The 19,372-nt window shown below is 46.7% G+C and overlaps 1 protein-coding gene across 1 annotated transcript in view; it reads right to left on the minus strand.

The window, feature by feature from the left end:
• The window catches only part of DISP3 (dispatched RND transporter family member 3), a 192,045-nt gene that overhangs the window by 74,629 nt on the left and 98,044 nt on the right, over positions 1-19,372 (minus strand). The window contains exon 13 of the mRNA XM_078869669.1: positions 5,229-5,368. Coding sequence (XP_078725795.1) covers positions 5,229-5,368 — 140 coding nt within the window. The remainder of the gene's footprint in view (positions 1-5,228; positions 5,369-19,372) is intronic.

Consider the following 19,372-nt stretch of genomic DNA (forward strand, 5'->3'; position numbering starts at 1 on the left):
CGAAGTTGACAGAGCGGAAGAGCGAGAGAGCGAGAGAGAAACAGTGCGAGCAAGAGATCGAGAGACAAAGAGAGAGCGAGAGAGATGCGAATCCGGTTCCAAGCGCTCACGTACGGCAAACATGATTTTCACACCACGGGGCAGAGCTTTATGTTTTTTTTAGGGCCAACAGCAAATCTAGCCCTGGCATCATAGTTGCCACTATCTCATTTCCCATTTAATCTACTTGCAGCGAGTGCTGGCTGGCAAGACCAGTTTAGGAAAGGGGGGGGATGTAATGGGAAAGTTTAATGCCCTTGGCCTGAATCTGACCGCAAGCAATCGGCTGTCTCATGAATCTTCTTCAAGTGCGGCATCTGCAAGTTGTTGTTGTCCCCCTCCTCCATCCACCCGCCTCTCTCACACCGAAACAAAATCCTCGGCCGCCACCACTTTCAGAGGAGGCGGCAGACAACATGAAACGGCGCGGGATTTGTGGGCAACCTCATAGAGCAGAGCCGATAATTGCTTGACCGTCGCGAGCTGCCCCAAAAGAATTGAGCAGGCTGCAGCTCTCGACGGCTGGCCCCGGTACATCGCACTCCGTGGCGGCGCTCGGCATAAGAAAACCAAACCGGAGCCTTCGTGCGCCAGGCAGCTCAAGGGGTTGCGGATTCATAAAAGCCATGGGGTATGCACCAAACACTGTTGTCAGCTTGAACCTGGTGGTAAATGAGCTTATTTCAAACAGCTTATTTCTATGATACACAGCATATAATGTTTGTAGTTACGCGACACACCCGAAAAATATAATTCAATACTCAGGGCCCCCAGCGGGCTGGCAGCTGCTTACAGAGACGTAAATGTGGAGGTTGTGAAGGGCGCAAATCTCTGAAGATTGGAACAGCATTCGTTCTCAGGCAATGCAGACAGGAGGAGTTGCGTGCATCTGGCTTCGCTAGCATGTAAAGCTTTTGTTTTTGTATCGCCGATTTTCCCTGGATGTAAACCCCACTGATATGATAACGCCGCTAAAGGGATTTTCGTTGCGAGCCATGGGGGGGTCCGTTTTAATCGCGTGGGAAGCGCCTTATTTTCTTAACACATCAGCAACACATATTGGGCATCTCTCTCTCACACACACACGATCCAATGACATCCATTGCACAAACCTCATAATTATAATAAACGTCATGGGGGGCGGTGGGGGTTAAAACTTAAAACGATCAATCGTTTACTTTCTTCAGTCTTCTGACTCGATGCCTTCTATAGGCCTCCTCCCAAAGCAATTGACGTGGAAGCGAATGCTCCTTCTAAAAGAGAAACCGCCAACAAGTGGAAAACTTCAGTTTCTCCGAGTTTGCTTTGCCGTCAGCCCTCCTCAGTGACCCCAAGCTGAATATCGCAGTGCCAATAGATCCCCATCTCATCTTATCCGACCTCCCCCCTCGTGTGCTCTCTGCTCCCCCTAACTCGGATAACTCCAGCTAAGTGAAGTGTGGAATTCCATCCCCTTCGCGTCCTATTAAACATATGGGCGTATCGGCAGTCCACGTATTGCAGTAGAACACACCAGTCCTCATAAAACAGTCTATAATCTCCATTTTAATCGCCAAAATGTATCTGTTTATCGATTCGAAGGTTTACTCAGTCTGCTGAGACCAAATAAACCTGAATGGATGAACCATCCGAGGAAGTCTAGGGCACAAGGAGTGAAATCTGCCTTTGGAACACGGAGCAGCCAATCCTCATCAGGACGGTGTGATGCTATACGGCAACAGACTGCGAAGCTTCGTGTTCAGCCGCTCATATAAACACTCGTCTTCCAACTTGCTTCGACATCAACGGAATGGATTTTGACGCACCACCCCGCAGGATTTTCTGACCGGGGATGTGAATCCCGGGAAAATAAATAATTATTGCGAACATTTTGCTTTTTTTTTCATACCGCATACCACCGGTGTACCGCCAATACGTTCACTTATAAATTGTTCACTGCGAAAAGACAATGCAAAAAGAGTAATGGGCAATGTAGAGGTCAAACAAATGCGTGTGTAAGACAGATTTAGCAATTTTTTTTTTGCTACAATTGACGGCATTCTATCAATCGGATTCTATCGAAGACACGTCAATATCGAATACCATTATGCCTCACCTTTGTCGCCTCTAAAATACATTTATTCGACTTCGGTTGAAATTGATGTAACAAACCAAGCTCTCACAAACCAAAGTCGGAATACAAATGTTTTTTTCACGCAAAAAAATAATAAACCATTTTACAAGGGTGGAAAGGCTACATTAAAAACCAATGCATGGAGAAAGCAAATAAATAAATACCAGAAGTAAAGTGAGAAAAGGGGATATACATTTTTGATGAAGTTATTTGCCGGAATATTAAATGATATTCGCAGAAAATTTGACTGGAGAAATGAATGCATAACATCAACGGTGACGATATTCACCAATGTATGTGTATCTACGTGCCTTTACCGAAAGACCAAATGAATATGAATACATATTATTGGTTCTTTCAGTAAAGTCACGTAGAAGGGAAATAATAAAATAATACAAATATAAAACAATAAAAATTCTCACGACGTTTCGACTGCAACACAAACAATCATCATCAGGTGTGAAATCCACAGCAAGAAATTTTGAAAAAAGTGTGGATTTCACACCTGATGACGATTGCTTGTGTTGCAGTCGAAACGTCGTGAGAATTGTTATTGTTTTATATGTGTATTATTTTATTATTTCCCTTCTACGTGGCTTTACCGAAAGAACCAAGAATATGAATCCCTGCAGTCACGAAAGCTTTAAATCGAAATATGAATACAATTTATGCGTGTCGATGGGAGTCAACAGAATAAAATGAAAAACAGGAAATTATTCAAGAACTTGATAAAAGCAGGCTGCAAAGTTGTGTTCAAGGCAAATGAAGGCAAGTCACGTACAACAAGCTTGCTGAACAAAACAAATATCTGTTGGGGGGGGACGCAACTGTAAAAGACATCACATGTATACAATAAGAAAAGTACTGAAGGCAGACCGAAATATGTTTTTAAATTAAATAACGATGGCCATCTGTGCTGTCAACACCCTGTCCCTGATCAAGCCCAGACTGAATACCATCCTCTTCCGCTCTGCTCATGCCCGTCTCTGCAAGAGTCTTCACTAATACCTTCGCTTATAAACAGCTTGTTACACATTTATTTTACTTCTCTTTTGGGGTGTCCCCGTGATCCATAAGGTCCCGAATCTTTGTACAACGTCATGAGATGTCGTTCCAATTAGACACTCTAGAACTCAAAATCGCATTGTTATCACGAAACTGGAGTAAAAAATCATCAGGAGTGAACTGGCCAAGAATCTCGCGCAGTAAATTCACCGAGACGTTATGAAATTAAAAGGCTATTGCTTACAGGAATAATGCATTTGCACGGATCCTGTCCTCGGTTAACGAGCATTATTAACAACGATGTGCGTTGAACTTCTTTCGCACCGTACGTGGCTAACCGTGCGAATCGAAGGTGCGGTGGTGTGCTCGCGGAAGGTGCACACAGGAAGGTGGCAGATTGTCCGTAGGGCTGCGGTGAGACCGCTGGGCTCGGCTGGCAGTGGCCTCAGCCTTGCGAGGGCTCTCCTCGGCAGGCAGGGTTGGGATGCCGAGGGGAGGTCTTTTTAAATCCTTTATATTAAGTTCGCTTGCTTGCTTGCGTGCTTGCTTGCTTGCTTAGGACCGTGCAAATCTTTCGGTCGTTTTTTAACCAACTTCCCGTGATCAAATCGAGCTGACATTTTCCACACAGACTCGTTGTGCGTGACAATTAATGTTCGTGAAAATTTTTTTCCTAAATTGTACACTTTTTAGGACAAAAATATTATATTTAATTACCAATTGCTTAATGCTGCCATGCAATCATCTGGCCCATAGGTGGCAGCCATCTCAAGCCAGAGGACGAGAGGACTCTCGCCGCCACGCATATAAAGGATTTATAGTGAAAAACTTTGTTTTTACGGGTTATACTTTTAATGATGGGTTTTTTTAATCCCAAAGTTTTGGGCAAACCTTTGATCAATGTGTATGATTCACCTTAATTTGATGGAAAGTGTAGCTTTTTTTGCTGTTAAATATTTAATCTCTGAATTGCATAAAAGTACGAGTAAAATCTGATTACTTATTTTAATGCATAATTGTGAGATAGCTATTTTGTATGATGTATGTATGAATTTCATTCGCTCCGTACGCAGACAACCATGCTAGTCAGAGGTGCAAAAAGTCGTATTTTTCATATATATGAAAACTTAATATTTGTTATATTACTAAATACATTTTTTATTACTACCGTGTTAAATGTATATAGTTTTTGTTTAATACTGTCCAACTAGGGTAGCATTAGCTCCGTCTCTCCATCCATTCATCCATCTATCTGTCTATCTGTCTGTAAAAGGGAGGCAATGATAACTCTGCAGCAAATGTATTCCAATATAAACGACACTTGAAGATAGAATTGCAGCACAATTAAGAGCAAATCCCTCACGACCGCACAATTTGACACGAACGTTTTCTTTGTTTTGGGTCACCTTTGCAAGAGTCAACGTGTCCTAATCGCGGCACAATTGTATACCCAAGGCTTGTTCGCCTTAGGTCATCATCTTTGCAAGTGTTGTCGTGCCCCCACATTAGAAGGCGAGACGGGTGGATGGATGAGCAGACAGCTATAGCGTGTCCTTAGTTGGAAAGCGATGAAGAGAAACTATACCCTATTTTGACTGTTAGGTTTTTTTCGGTAAAGTCACGTAGGTAAAAATAAATAATAAATAATTAACATAATAGAAAAAATAATAGTTTTTTTTACCTACGTGACTTTACCGAATCCTTGCAGTCACGAAAGCTTCAAATCTAGAATTTATACCAATACCCTATTTATCACAACATTAACGACGTTTTATTTATTCACAAAATAAACGTGAGTTTACGACACAAATGTTCATCTTATAAATACCGATTATAAAAAAAGCCTAATATATTATGCATACGTCTGCTTTTTAGAGACAGTCTTAACAGCAAAAAAGGAATGCCACTATTTTAGTTAACGACGGGTTACATTGAGACATTATTTATTGAGTATTTTTATTGTGCACGCACACACTTGCAGAAATAACGGCAATGATTAATAAGACGACGCCAACAACAACAACAACGACGATGACGACGAGGAGGACACCAATCCCACACCAGGCCTCACCTTGAAGGCCGGCACCTCACCGTTGCCAGGTGCCAGCTGTTGCCACGGCGATGGAGGCACGGGGTCCAGAGAGAAACGGTAGACGGGGGGCTCCTGCCGCTCCCCTGCAATCTTGCTCACGAACACCGTCTGCACGAAGTCTGCCGGCGAAGCGGAAAAGAAAACCACCGTGGGTCCAGCTTTTGGCTGGGCGACCAAACAAAGACCGGCCACTGCATCGCGCGCTTTCAGATGCGCTTCTGCGGCCGTCTGGAACGCTCTTCCTTGCGATGTTAGGAAGCCACTGGCGCTGTGTACTTTCAAATCCAGATTGAAAACTCATTTCTTTAGAACTGCTTTTTGTCTCGACTTAAAGCTTTCGTGACTGCAGGAATTCATACTCTTTGGTATGAAGTCACGTAGGTAGAAAATTAATAAAAACATATTTTTTTACAAACATATTTTTTATTATTTTTTTATTATTTTTCTATCTACGTGACTTTACCGAAGGAACCAAAGAGGAGAACTGCTTTTTGTGTTTAGTTTGTTGTCCTTCTCCCACACCTCCGATTAGCACGGTTGGCTACGTACGGTGCGAAAAAAGTTCAACATACATACATACATAGAGAGGGCATCACGTTGCAGTGCTGTACATGTGCAATGATTCATCCCCTGGCAACGTGGATAAAGATTATAGGTTAAGGTGCAGCCCTTCAATTCCTTGCTCAAGTCACTGCCGCCAAAAGGACCTCAACTAGAGGGAGTGCTAGAGAGCTCCGCAGCGGGTACTTTGGCCTACTCTTCTAAGCTGGCCAGAAGTCTTGGACGAGGTAGGAGTACCCACACTCTACCCAACCACACGTGACCTACATATTGACTATCTGTGATGTACCCATTTACACTGTTGGGTGGACAGAGGTGGGGGGATTTAAGAATTGCACCGTAGCTTCAACTGCCACGCCGGGAGATCGAACCAGCATCCTCTGAATTGCAAGTCTCTCGTGCCCTAGCCATTGCAGCACGGCAGCATCCCTCACGATTTGATGAACTTAGGGTGACAATTATGATTCAAGAATCATTCGAATATTTTTTGTCTCTCTGATATTGTTTAATCAGTTTTTTATTATATTTGTACAGCATTGTTTAGTCCAGGATCCTATCTATAACAATAGCATAACATTCCCCTATAACTCCCGTTTTCGTATAAATAATCTATTCTTAACAAATAATTGTATGCAGCCATTGCACGCTAAAGAATCGATATTTAAACGATAATAATGCATCGTTACATGCCAGCCAAAGCCAACCGCCTACAGGATACAAAATAACAATTACTGTCGTTGTAGAGAATGTGAGTAACAAAATAAATAAGCAGACAATAAGTCCTTCCTATGTATCTGTCTCTCCACTTAGACAATAAAATGTATGTGTATATTTACACACCCCATGAGCCAGACCAGCCTCTTGGGTGTGAATCTTTTCAGCAGCAGGTCTGGCTCTGCTGATGAGACACCGTACGTCAGAACCGGTGCAGAATTCGCTCGCAATTCAGAATCGAAATCTTTATTTAGACTGGAGGACGAAATCCGATGAGCTGTGAAGCTCTTTGTCACCACATGTCCAGTACTGGGCGGCGTGTCAGCAGGTTACAGCAGCGAACAATAAATAAAACAAGGCTGCAGAAGGCCACGTGGCCAATGGGGATACGTCACGTAACATCACATCTCCTGTGTGGAGAGACAGATGTGGGATGGAGGCATCCCGCCAATTGACTTATTTACTTTTATAGTCTCGTGGATGGATCGTTGATTCCTGGACTTCTCATGTCAGGGGTGGGGAGGGGAGAGGGGGGGGGGTTGCTTCTTCTCTCATTGCCGGTCTGAGACTCGGCCGTTGCCCCCCCCCCCCACACACACACAGGTACGCACACCACACACACACACAGGTACGCACACCACACACACACACAGGTACACACCCCACACACACACACAGGTACGCACACCACACACACACACAGGTACACACACACACAGGTACGCACACCACACACACACAGGTACGCACACCACACACACACAGGTACGCACACCACACACACACACACACAGGTACGCCCACCACACACACACACAGGTACACACACACACACACACAGGTACACACCCCACACACACACAGGTACGCACACCACACACACACACAGGTACACACCCCACACACACACAGGTACGCACACCACACACACACACAGGTACACACACACACACACACAGGTACACACCCCACACACACACAGGTACGCACACCACACACACACACAGGTACACACCCCACACACACACACACACAGGTACGCACACCACACACACACAGGTACGCACCCCACACACACACACACAGGTACGCACACCACACACACACACAGGTACACACACACACAGGTACACACATCACACACACCACACACCACACACACACACAGGTACTCACACATCACACCGCACACAGATACGCACACCACACACACATACACAGGTACACACACCACACACCACACAGGTACGCACACCACACACACACACAGGTACAAACACCACACACACACACAGGTACGCACACCACACAGGTACACACACCACACACACACAGGTACGCACACCACACACACACAGGTATGCACCCCACACACGCAGGTACACACACACACAGTTACTCACACCACACACACACACAGCTGAGTGTGAGGACCAACGACTTCATTCCACTCGGCCCACGGGCGACACGAAGCCCATCACTTTGAAACGAACCCGCAAAAAAGGCGACATTTATCGGTCATCGCAAGCACCTTAGCCGCGTTAATTGGGCGCAAGGCCCGAAATGTTCGACCTCGCAACACCCGGGGTTTGTAATAATAATAATAGCACAGGCAGCCACTTCTGTCACTGAAAGGGCCTCTTGCCGCGACAGGAATGACCCAGGCATCCGAGCGTGTGTGTTAATGTGCGGTTGTCTGTCTTTTTTTTTTGCCTTCCGGAGACGGATGGATTGTGTCTTATATTCGGCCCCCGCGTAAGGAAATGGTTGCCCCCCACCCCCATCACCCCTTGCCCGCCTCAACCCCTGATCCTCGTCCCCGGAGTTCACCTTTCAGCTCGAGGCTGGGTGTGAATAAAAGTGTGAGAGGATTTCGTTGAGGTGGGGAATTTCACATTTCAATTATTGAAACCTGAACCGGGTCTTCTTTTGTTGTTGTTGTTTGGGTAAACGGATAAATATTTAATTTTAAATAAAATTCCAGGGATTGCATTGCCAAGGGTGGTCAAGCACAGGCTTTAAAACTACAGCTGCTATATATATACATATACTAACACTGCCAACATAGCAGGGCCTTAGGATACCGCAGTACCGTTTTTTTTTGTCGTAAGTTTCAGTAACAAATAATGAGAGCAGTGTTGCAGTGGTTTGCCGCCCTGTGCTACGAACTCAACAACCCGAGTTTGATTCCCCAGCCAGGGCTAGTGATATCTGAATCAATCTTTAGCGCAGAGTTTTTACCGGCCGCGCGCTCTCGCTTAGCTGTGCCACGAAATGGGAAACGGTCCCACGCTGTACTCGTACAAGGCCGTGTTATGTGAAAACTCTTTCCCATTACATTTCAAGATTACTTACGTGTACCGCATAAGTACGTGTACGTCATCAGTTTTTCTTCCGATTCCATTCCGACAAAGTACATGTAAGTCGAAATAGAATATATTCACCAGTACCAAGGCTCCCACAAGGTCGTGCGAGAGAGCGTGTGGCACAGTTTGGCACCGGCTATCGTAGAGTGCAGCCGTGTCGCTAAAATCCTCTGCGGTGAATACAATGTCTTTCAAAACAACGACGCTACGCCTCTTTCAATAAAATTAACGTCAACCGCTTGAGCGTTCCGAGATTCAGGTGTGAACGGGACCACCCAACCCTGAAACTTTCAAACGTCTCGCAGCGGGAAAAGGTTAACCCTCCTCCGCTGAAAACACACTAACACGAAATAAACATTATGTTTTTATCATTCTCTGCCCCCAGCCCCCCGCCTACCCACCGTCGCCCGCCCCTCCACGGAACGACGTGGTTTGAAATTCACTCCTGTAGGGCAGCGTAGCGGGGAGAGCCGAGGCTGCCTCAACAGCTTCGCTAGGGGGGAGGGGGGCAGCTCTTTGAGAGTGCCCAGTGGGAGCTGAACAAGCAGCCGGAATTTACACTACAAATACAATTTTGTGGAGACCGCGTTGGCAGGTGCCATGTGAAAACACGCAGGCTGACAACGCAGCACTTTGTTACCAACCTCAGTTAAGAGGCGGTGTTTCGTTTGTTGTTGTTGTTGTTATTATTATTAATACTTTGCTTGTTTACCCAGCAACGTCTCAAGATGTTGTTTTGTCACGCGGGTTCCTGCCAAGTGTTTGTTTTTCACAGTAATGCGAGCGGCAATGTAGCCGTGTGTTATTCCGATTGAGTAACTTGTAGATAATATTTCAGCACTGGGATGTTTTGGCCAATAACAGTTACGTGGTATATTGTTTAAGCTATGGGAAGAAAGCAGAGAACATGGGAGACCACTCGTGGAGAACAGGGGGGGGGGGCACCACTGCAAAAAGACAAAGATAACCCGTATAGCCTTAACAGACTGGAGGGGCAAGTGCTGTTAGCGAGCACCTATGAAGGCCGCAACGGTACACGAGGGGGTGGGTGGCCAGCACCACGCCCGATCGCCTTTGTCTCCCCAGTGGCGATGTTTACACACCGCACCAGGTACTCATTTGAGGCTGAATCGACCTAGGGGAGGCCCAGGACAGGTTCAGTTAATCGTCACTGGTGTTGGCCGTGAGCGGGAATCGAACCCGGGTCGCCAGGTTCGTAGCGCAGCGTAGCGCTAATCGCTACACTGCCGCTCCCCCAAACCCGGCAAACGTCTTGCTTTGAGGCACGAGTGTTACCACTGCACAATCCTGAACAGCAGCAGCAGTTGCACGGTGCAGGGGTTGGGTGACCTCTGCCTAACCGATGGTCAAATTGGACTTTCAAATACAGCACACACACACACGTTACAACACGCCTTAGCGCGACCCAAAAATAGCACGAACATATTTCGGGCTCACCTCTAACACCCGCCGCTTTGCTTCACACGCGCGCCGAGGTCGGGTAGCAGTTCCGAAGTTACACACACACACAACCAAGACGCTTGCAGGGAAAAATACATCTTGTTTGCGGACCATTCCCGAAGTGAGAGGCAGGCTCGTGTGGCCCAGGGGCCGTGCATGAAATGAAGCCGCGGGGATATTTGATCCATGGTCCAGAAGGTCCCCAACTTGTGAGCCCTCGAATCAGCCGTGGCACTTGATGTCACGTTTCTTCGAGCTTGTAAATTTGCGAATTCTGCATGTACGTGCTGTGTTGTACTTTTGTTTATGTACTTTTAGCTTTGCCACAAATTCTAATTTAATTCCAAGTTAAACGGCCAATACATTTACAATAATGAAAATGTGCTACGTCTGTCTAGGTAAAGGATACATGTGATCTGCCCATCGACTCGCCGTGTACTGATTTACTGGTCATCCATTTAGTAGGTACGCAAAAATCTGTCAAAACTTGACCCCTCCATGCACGCTTTTACTTTTTACACCCCCCCCCCCCCCACCTATGTACGCCTGACGCACCCCTCCCCCGAATCTTATAGAACGGCCGATATTTAATCCACGCAGAAACGATCAAGGATTAATAATATTAACGTGTTTACGCAAACAGATAGTCCGCCACCGGTCAATGTAGACAAATTATTACACCCCGAGGCTTCAACCCACCCCCCCCCCTGTTTCCTATGCGACGCACATTGTCAGTAAACCCCCCCATACGCAAGCGTTCGCATTTGGGTTAACCCCCCTCCCCCCTCCATGCGTACGTACTCAATGGATTTCCCCTTACACTGATGGTCTGTATAGAGGTGGTGGTGGAAAGGATTTAAGAAGCTTGCACCACTCTTTCAACTGCATTGATTGATTGACCTGGTTACATCTGCATTGCAAGTCCAGTGATACTATCCATTACACCATTCAATTGGCACGGTTGGCTACGTACGGTACGAAAGAAGTTCAACACAAGATACCCCGTATAGCCTGAACAGACTGTTGGGGCAAGTGCTGTTAGCGAGCACACATGACGGCCAGCACGGCACACGAGAAAGTGGGTGGCCAGAACCACGCCCGGCCGCCTTTGTCTCCCGAGTGGCGATGTTTACACACCGCACCAGGTACTCATTTGAGGCTGAGTCGACCTAGGGGAGGCCCAGAACCGGTTCAGATAATCGTCACCGATGTTGGCCGTGAGCGGGAATCGAACCCGTGTCGCCGGGTTCATAGCGCAGCGCGCTAACCGCTACACTACCGCTCCCCACAAACACGTACATACACACACACACACGTACACACACAAACACGTACACACACACACGTACACACACACACACGTACATACATACACACACGTACATACACACACGTACATACACACACACACACGTACATGCACACACACACACGTACATACACACACACACGTACATACACACGCAGGCCACGCCACGGTATCACCCGTCTCTCTCTCTCTCCGAAGCCCAACCCACCCTCGACGGCATGCGAGCCGTCTGTCGCTCTGGCGAGCCGTGTGAGGAAAGTTAAAGCTCCCACCGCATGACCCCTCGTGTAACACAAAGCAAAGGTCAGCCTCCCACCACGTGACCCCTGTGTAAAACACAGCGGGCCCCACGCCACCTGCGAACGCTGCGAGGCTTTGACTGCTGAATATGAAGCCCGTCCTAATTCATGCTGAATTTGTGCTAGCTGAACAGCTTCGTCAACAACCCTCCTGTCGGGTCTCAACGTGACACAGACCTATAACGGACGACGGCTTCAGGTAAAGGGGACTGCTTCGTAGCGCATGGAGAAAGGTTTATTGCCCCAAGCGTCACCTCTCATTTATATATTTTTTTCATTTTAAGGCCACAGTCTTATTGACAAATGCGTCGCATTTACAGTACGATGATGATTATGATTTCTTGTGCATGAGCACCGCGGCTAACGCAGCAGCAACAGCAGCACCAAACGCTCCGCGTCTAATTCATGCAGGCAGGGAACGTGGCCTTTGAGACCCTCCGCCTCGCAGCCCCGCGCAACTCCGACACGCACCCCTTGGAGAGGCCGTTTGCCTGGACCATTTCACGGCGAGAGAGAGAGGAGAGAGAGGAGAGAGAGAGATGAAGCCCCGCTTGAGTGCCTGCACGTGAGCTAAAAACGCTTAAGTGGCACCGTTCCCAGGTGCTCGGAAAAGGAAAGTGAACGAAACCTCCGACGCGTGAGTGAAATATCCCGCGCACGTTTGGCGAGAACGAAAGCGGCCGTGGGTCTTCTCCCCCCCCGCCCCCCCCGACTTGCCGTGTGCGCAAAGCCGACCTTGAGAAAGAGAAAAAAAACCTCCGCTAATTTGTCAGGCGTCGCCCTCCCTAACGTTGGAACAACCTTCACGGACGGCAATCCGAAGTTACCTGGCTTCGTGCTGAGCGCACTACGAGACGCAGCCTCGTTGGAATTATTCAACCGCGATCGCTTTCATCCCCGTTCCCCGCGTGGCATTGCTGGCCATGCCAAGCGCGGCCCATGATGAATCTGCAATTATAGCGGCTCTTTTGGCCACTCTTACAGTGGTGGTAGAGCAATTGCTGTGCTAAACAAGGTATGAAGCGCAGCCCTGCAATCTCTTGCTCAATCTACTGCATGCGATAGGGAGCTCCAGAGACACCCCTCGCGAGCGTGTGTCGGCCTACTCTTCCACTCTGGCCAGATGTTGTTGTAAGAGGTTGGAGCACCCACGCTTTACCCCACCACACGTGACCTACTGATCGACTAATCGTGGCTATACTCGTGTATGCCGCTGCTAGGCGGAGGGATGTAAGGAACTTTCAGCATTGTTTCAACGATCGCGACCGGGAGATCGACCCTGTGACCCGCTGGATTGCAAGTCGAACGCACCAACCATTGCCATCCACAGCACCAATCGGTTTTGACCTTTTTGACACCACGGCGATTGCGCCACTTTGAACCGTAATCCAGCACTGTGGAGGAGACGAGCAGGCAGTACAGCAAGCGGGTTGCATCCGCCCGTGCGAAGTTTAAGAGTGTTTACCCGCTCGTGTGTGTGGGTTTCCTCCGGTCACTCCGACTTCCTCCCACACAGCAAACACGTCAGATCAAGACCCTTGAACACTCGGTGAAGCTTTCCTGCCTTCACTAATGGCATTGTTGTTAGCACCACCCTTGTGGACTGCAGCGCCAGGATGAAGGAGGCTCAACTCAGTAAACGAGCAGGTGAAACAGTTTAGAAAGAGATTTACAGACAGATTGCTAATTAAGTTAACGATTGAATGTAAAACCATCGCGGGTAATTGTGGCCACAAAACATAGACCCGCCAACGCGTGCGATTAATTAAAAAAAATAACCTCCATGAGAGAGATAAATAAATGTAGCTGCTTCAAATTCATTGTTTTCTTAATACGGTGAGGACAAGTAAAATTACTGCAGAGAATATTCAGCGTAAATTATGCATCTATGTAACTTATGCCGTTGGCTGATGTTTAAAAGCAAAACGGATTAAGGCAAATTAATAATTGCAAGTGTTATTAATTTCCATACACCTTTTACTACGGTGGTCCTTTTAAGGCAGTGTTATTGCAGCATCGCTCGATGTGCAACGCAAATGTTTTATTCATATGCTTGCCGTGTCGAGCTGTGAACCTCAGGACCCACGCGGAAGCTGGGCTACCTGCTGTCTGTTCACGTGCATGCGCCCGATGGGGTTAAATTCCGTACGAAACTCGGATAAGTCTTCGCCTCGAAGCCTTGATTGAGACTTGCTCAAATGATTGTCTAGCAAGCCTCTGATTTCTCGTAATTTCTCCTTCCAAGCGGCGCGCACGGTGAGGGCAATGCGCGTGTTTGTGGTACGTGTGTGTGTGTGTATATACAAGGTCGAGCAATGGCATAGTGGTTAACGCACCGGCTGAATTGTATTCTCGGCAACGGTTAACATCAGTGGCGAGCGATATCTGAAACGGTCCTGCCCCCCCCCCACACCACCAAACTTGCATTGACCTGCGTGGTGAAGTATGGTAAAAAAAAAACACCGGAATGACTGACATGGGATGGGGGAGGCATTCACCCAGCAGTTGAGTGACATATGGGTTTAAATGATTATATATAGAAGCAAAAAAGGTACGAAAAAATATAATTACGTTTTACAGTTCCCGTACCGTATTGGGTTACTGCGTCATTTGAGAGCCATGCCAATTTGCCCAAACCAAGTTGCAACGGCAACGTGCGATTAAAATAGGACTTGTAATTGTAAATTACACACACCACGAAACGCAAAATTCAGAGGGACTTTTTTGTGAATTATGCATGCTGGCCTGAATGTCAATATGAAAATCCTTCACTGCGAAAACACGACACAAATAATAAACACAGGCAGTATACATAACGTGCAGTGGCTGCATATATGCGCATATTTGTTTTTTTATAATATTAAGTCAACCAATATATACAAAATATTAACGTGCCTTTGTCAATCCAATGCTGGATGCAGGCCTCCCTTATATCACATGTTAGTGGAGGGGATTGTTTTTTTTGTCCATACAGAGTCATAATCATTATACTGGAGTAGGAATCCGATGAGCGATGAAGCTGTTTTCACAGATGTTCAGTAGGGGCAGGTTAGAAAGTTACAACAACAAAAAAACTATATAAAAACACGATGGGAGTACAAAGAATAGGAAAGGTAAGCAAATTCGCCAAAAAAATAAAAGTATTTATATTTGACCAGGTAAAGCCCACTGAGCTATTAGCTTCATTTTCAGAAGCAACCGGGCCACAAATGATAGTTCGACGAAGAGGCTTATCACGTGTAGCAGCAAAATCGTCCAAATAATCTAATCGCACGTTGATTAAAAATGTGGAGGGGGAAAAAAACGGAGGACCCGGAGAAAAAAATCCAGGCCATGCAGGACAGTGTCCGGGAGAATCAAACTTGGGTCGCCAGTTTTTGTTGAGCACGGCGCGGTTTGTACCGCACCACACACTCAACCCCTACATTTATCCTACACAGGTAATAAATATATAAAGTGTGCTCTATGAGATAAAACACTTAAAAACAAAGACAGAGACGACGATGTTCACAATCTTAACGGCGGTGCCAGTGTTGTTGAGAACAAATACGAATATTTATCGAAAAATAAACTATTAAGTTAATTTTACACTGGCAATAACCACAGGGTGGTGTTGTGGCATTCTGTAATGTGCTCTAATTTATACCGATAATAGTCAAGTCTATTTTTATATATATAATATATATAAAATCCACCACCTACCATTAATCTTACATGACTATTTAATTCTATTATGCATTTTTCCAAGATAAGGTTAACTGTGATAAAGCGAGCAATTTTATTTTTAGCACAAATTTTACTTTAAAGACTTCGAACTGGAGCGTGACAAAACGTAATGAAGTATGGCTCATATTAGATAATGGATGACATCACGGTTAAAAGGTGGCTATAACCCCCCAAAAAAGCACAACTACTTGACATTATTATACCAGGTGAACTATTTATCAAATTTCTGTTCGCAGCCACCGTGTGAGACCGTGAGACCGCCAACAGTGGCGTTGTACACGCACAGCCACATTCGTCTACTCCAACTCTAACAAAGGCACGCTCTCGTCCTGTGACAATTCGAACGCTGCACTTGCAAATCCAGTGGTCACGTGACTGGCAGCGGTATCAAATAATCCGTCAAGATCCTTGAATTACTGACACCTCTTCTTGGTCATTTCGGTAAAGTCACGTAGAAGGGAAATAATAAAAATAAAACATAATAAAAGAATTCTCACGACGTTTCGGCCACAACGCAAGCAGCCGTCCTCAGGTGAAGAACAGGTCTGTCGGGAAGACAGCGTCTGAATGAAACACCCCAGGCTTGGAGCGTATATTTAAGCTGGGTTGGAGGGGGAATAGCGCCTTGACAAAAGAATTTGCATATCAAGAGGAATTTAGCATATTTATGGGAAATGCAGATATGGGATTAGTACTACTTGTGGAATGCGTAGAAGGTGGGCGGGGGGTTTCAAAGTCATATTATGCCCGTGCATAATATGATGAAACCCCGTGAGAATTATTTTATTGTTTTATTTTTATTATTTTATTATTTCCCTTCTACGTGACTTTACCGAAAGAACCAAGAAGATGAATCCCTGCAGTCACGAAAGCTTTAAATCGATATTTACCGACACCTGTCTCCTCTGCGCGATATAAATGGGTCCACCGCGGTCAGTTGATGAGCGGGTCGTGTGAGGTGGGGTTAACTGTGGGTGCTCCCAACCTCTTCAAAAGATATCTGGCTCAGCGTGTAGACCAATGTTCTTCACTCATGTTCAGGTGCGGGCGAGGGGGGGGGCACTTTCGCCCGTTAAGACGTCATCAGTGCGAGGGCCGCCACACTGCCTGCAAGGTGTTGTGTGTATTTCAACATTTGTGCATTGTCGTGGGTCGCACGTCAGTGACTGCATTGGAGGCCACCAAGGGGCTTGCCAGTGGCCTGCGGGCCTTGTCACGAAGAGCCACTGATGTGGGGGCTAACATACCCTCGAGGGCTCGATCTAGAGAAGGCCCTCCCGCGAGCAGCTGCATGGGCAAGCAATTGTCAGCGCCTTTACCTTTTTACTGACAAAGACACAAATGGGATGTCAATCTGAGGCTATTCACCCTAGGGCAGGGGTCGGCAACCTACGGCTCCGGAGCCGCATGCGGCTCTTTACGGGCTGCTTCTTGACGATATGTACGTATGTACAGTATGTACTCAGATGCATTGCGGCTCTTGAAATACTGAATTTTGTACCGAATTGGAAAGAAATGGCTCTTCTTGTTATTTTGGTTGCCGACCCCTGCCCTAGGGTCAGGTTCAGATATCGCTTGCCATTGGTGTTGGGTGTCTGACTTGAAAGAATTGAGCCTTGGGTCGTGCGAAATGTAAGTGTAGCATTACCGTGACACCGCCACGGTTAATATGGCGTACATGCGCCGTGCACGTGTTTGTAACGATGAACTGCTACCACTCGTCATGCAGACTTCTCACTCTCTCAATCCCCAACCACCCGCCCCATCTGCTGCAGCCACGCATCCTTCAGTACAGCAGCCCAATCAGCCGCCTCCACCTTCATAAAAAAATAAAACAGTTTTTTTTTGGCGTCTCTTCATTATCCATCGCGTTTGCTCCCCCTCCGGGCAAGGAAATACAAATAAAAATCCACTCTGTTTTAATCAAATGAAAGCCACGAATGGCACACTTCAATTGCAGCCAACAGTTCAAAACAATTTTGAGTATAATTAACATTGGCAATGATGCATGCCGAGCACATTAAAGGGAACGAGTTGGGGGGGGGAACAATAACCCAAAACAATCAAAGAACTATCGGGAATGGCACAGCGGCGTCGTAATGAGCTGCGTGTCCCAGTGGCGCTGCCTACTTCACCCTGGGTCACAGTGAGGCATGCGCCTTCACAAGGAACGACACGACCTCTCCGTAGTAGACGGGGGGAGACATTGCCGTTTTTTTTTAAACACAGTCATTACTGCCCCGCCGCGGCACGCAATCACGTTCAAACGAGCTGCTTTAAACATCCACCGATTCCCCCCCCCCCCCGACACAACAACAACAAAAGCCACGTCGCCTTATTGACGATTCCACCCGACACGTCCCGGGCACTGCGACACCTCGGTCTAATCGTCACTCCCTTGTTCAGTTTCATTTATTAGGTGGTATACTAGCTGTACTACCCGGCTTTGCCCGGGACTTGGATTCACCACGCCCGGCCGCCTTTGTCTCCCCAGTGGCGATGTTCACACGCCAGGCTAAGTCGACCTGAGGGAGGCCCAGGACCGGTTAAAATAATCGTCATCGGTGCTGGTCGTGAGCGGGAATCGAACTCGGGTCACCGGGCGCGCTAACCATACACTACACTGCGTTACGCTTCCAAGTGCGCGGGTCACGTGACAGATTTAACGTCACAGTTCACTTGCCGTGCAAAAAATATATGCATTATTGAGCCCCCCCCCCAAAAAGTGTATTTTTATAATTTTTGCATGGTGTAGAGTCTGGAAAGTACCCACATGGAAAATGTCCAGTTTGTTGCATGTCGGGAAGTACGCTAAACATGTTGAACAGACACGCACAATCACAACTTTGCCTTTTATATATATGGAGATGGAGATAACCCTGTGAGCCATGCGGCTCTTGACTCGGGTGCAACCGCAACAAAACAAGAACGTGAACAAGAAACGTCTTCGTGCCCTCGCCCTCTCTCGCCTGCGCCGCCGCTGCGAGTTTATTTCGCCGGCGTGTCCGCTCTGCATTGTGTTGTTGCTCGCCTCTCGAGCTCGCAAACGGGAGGAATTGTATTCTCTTGCCGACGTGCCGCACACAAAGCCGCTCTCTAGCCTCATCCCCTTCCTTCCGAGCCCCGGTGCTGCTGTATTGTACAAAATCTCGTTGGTTCTCACACCCGATTACAATGTGCAGCTTTTGAAGTCCATTTTGGCTCGACTACTGTACAGGTTTTTTCGCAGTTGTGCTGTACAATATGCATCACTCCGATGTGTTGTTCGGTACTGGCAAAAAAATGCATTGTTACGGAGCTGTGTGGGTTTCAAACTTGATTTGAGTGGGTTTCCTCCGGAGTCAAACAAGTTTCCTCTGAAAGCTAAACATTGTTATAAAAACACACACGATGTAAACTTAATTCTAGATTTGAAGCTTTCGTGACTGCAAGGATTCATACTCTTAGGTTTTTTTCGGTAAAGTCACGTAGGTGAAAAATAAATAAATTAGAAAAATTATATACAATAAGAATAATAGAAATAATAATAGAAATAAAATAATAAATCACGACGTTTCGGAGGCAACACAAGTCTTCGTCATCAGGTGGGACCGTCACAGCCAGATTTACCGAAATAACCTAACAGTAAGATGTAAACTGGTCTCGGAAAAATATCCCGCTGATGGAATATTATCACAATTTACTGCA

This window comes from Lampetra fluviatilis, chromosome 28, assembly GCF_964198595.1.
Source record: "Lampetra fluviatilis chromosome 28, kcLamFluv1.1, whole genome shotgun sequence".
NCBI classification, from domain to species: domain Eukaryota; kingdom Metazoa; phylum Chordata; class Hyperoartia; order Petromyzontiformes; family Petromyzontidae; genus Lampetra; species Lampetra fluviatilis.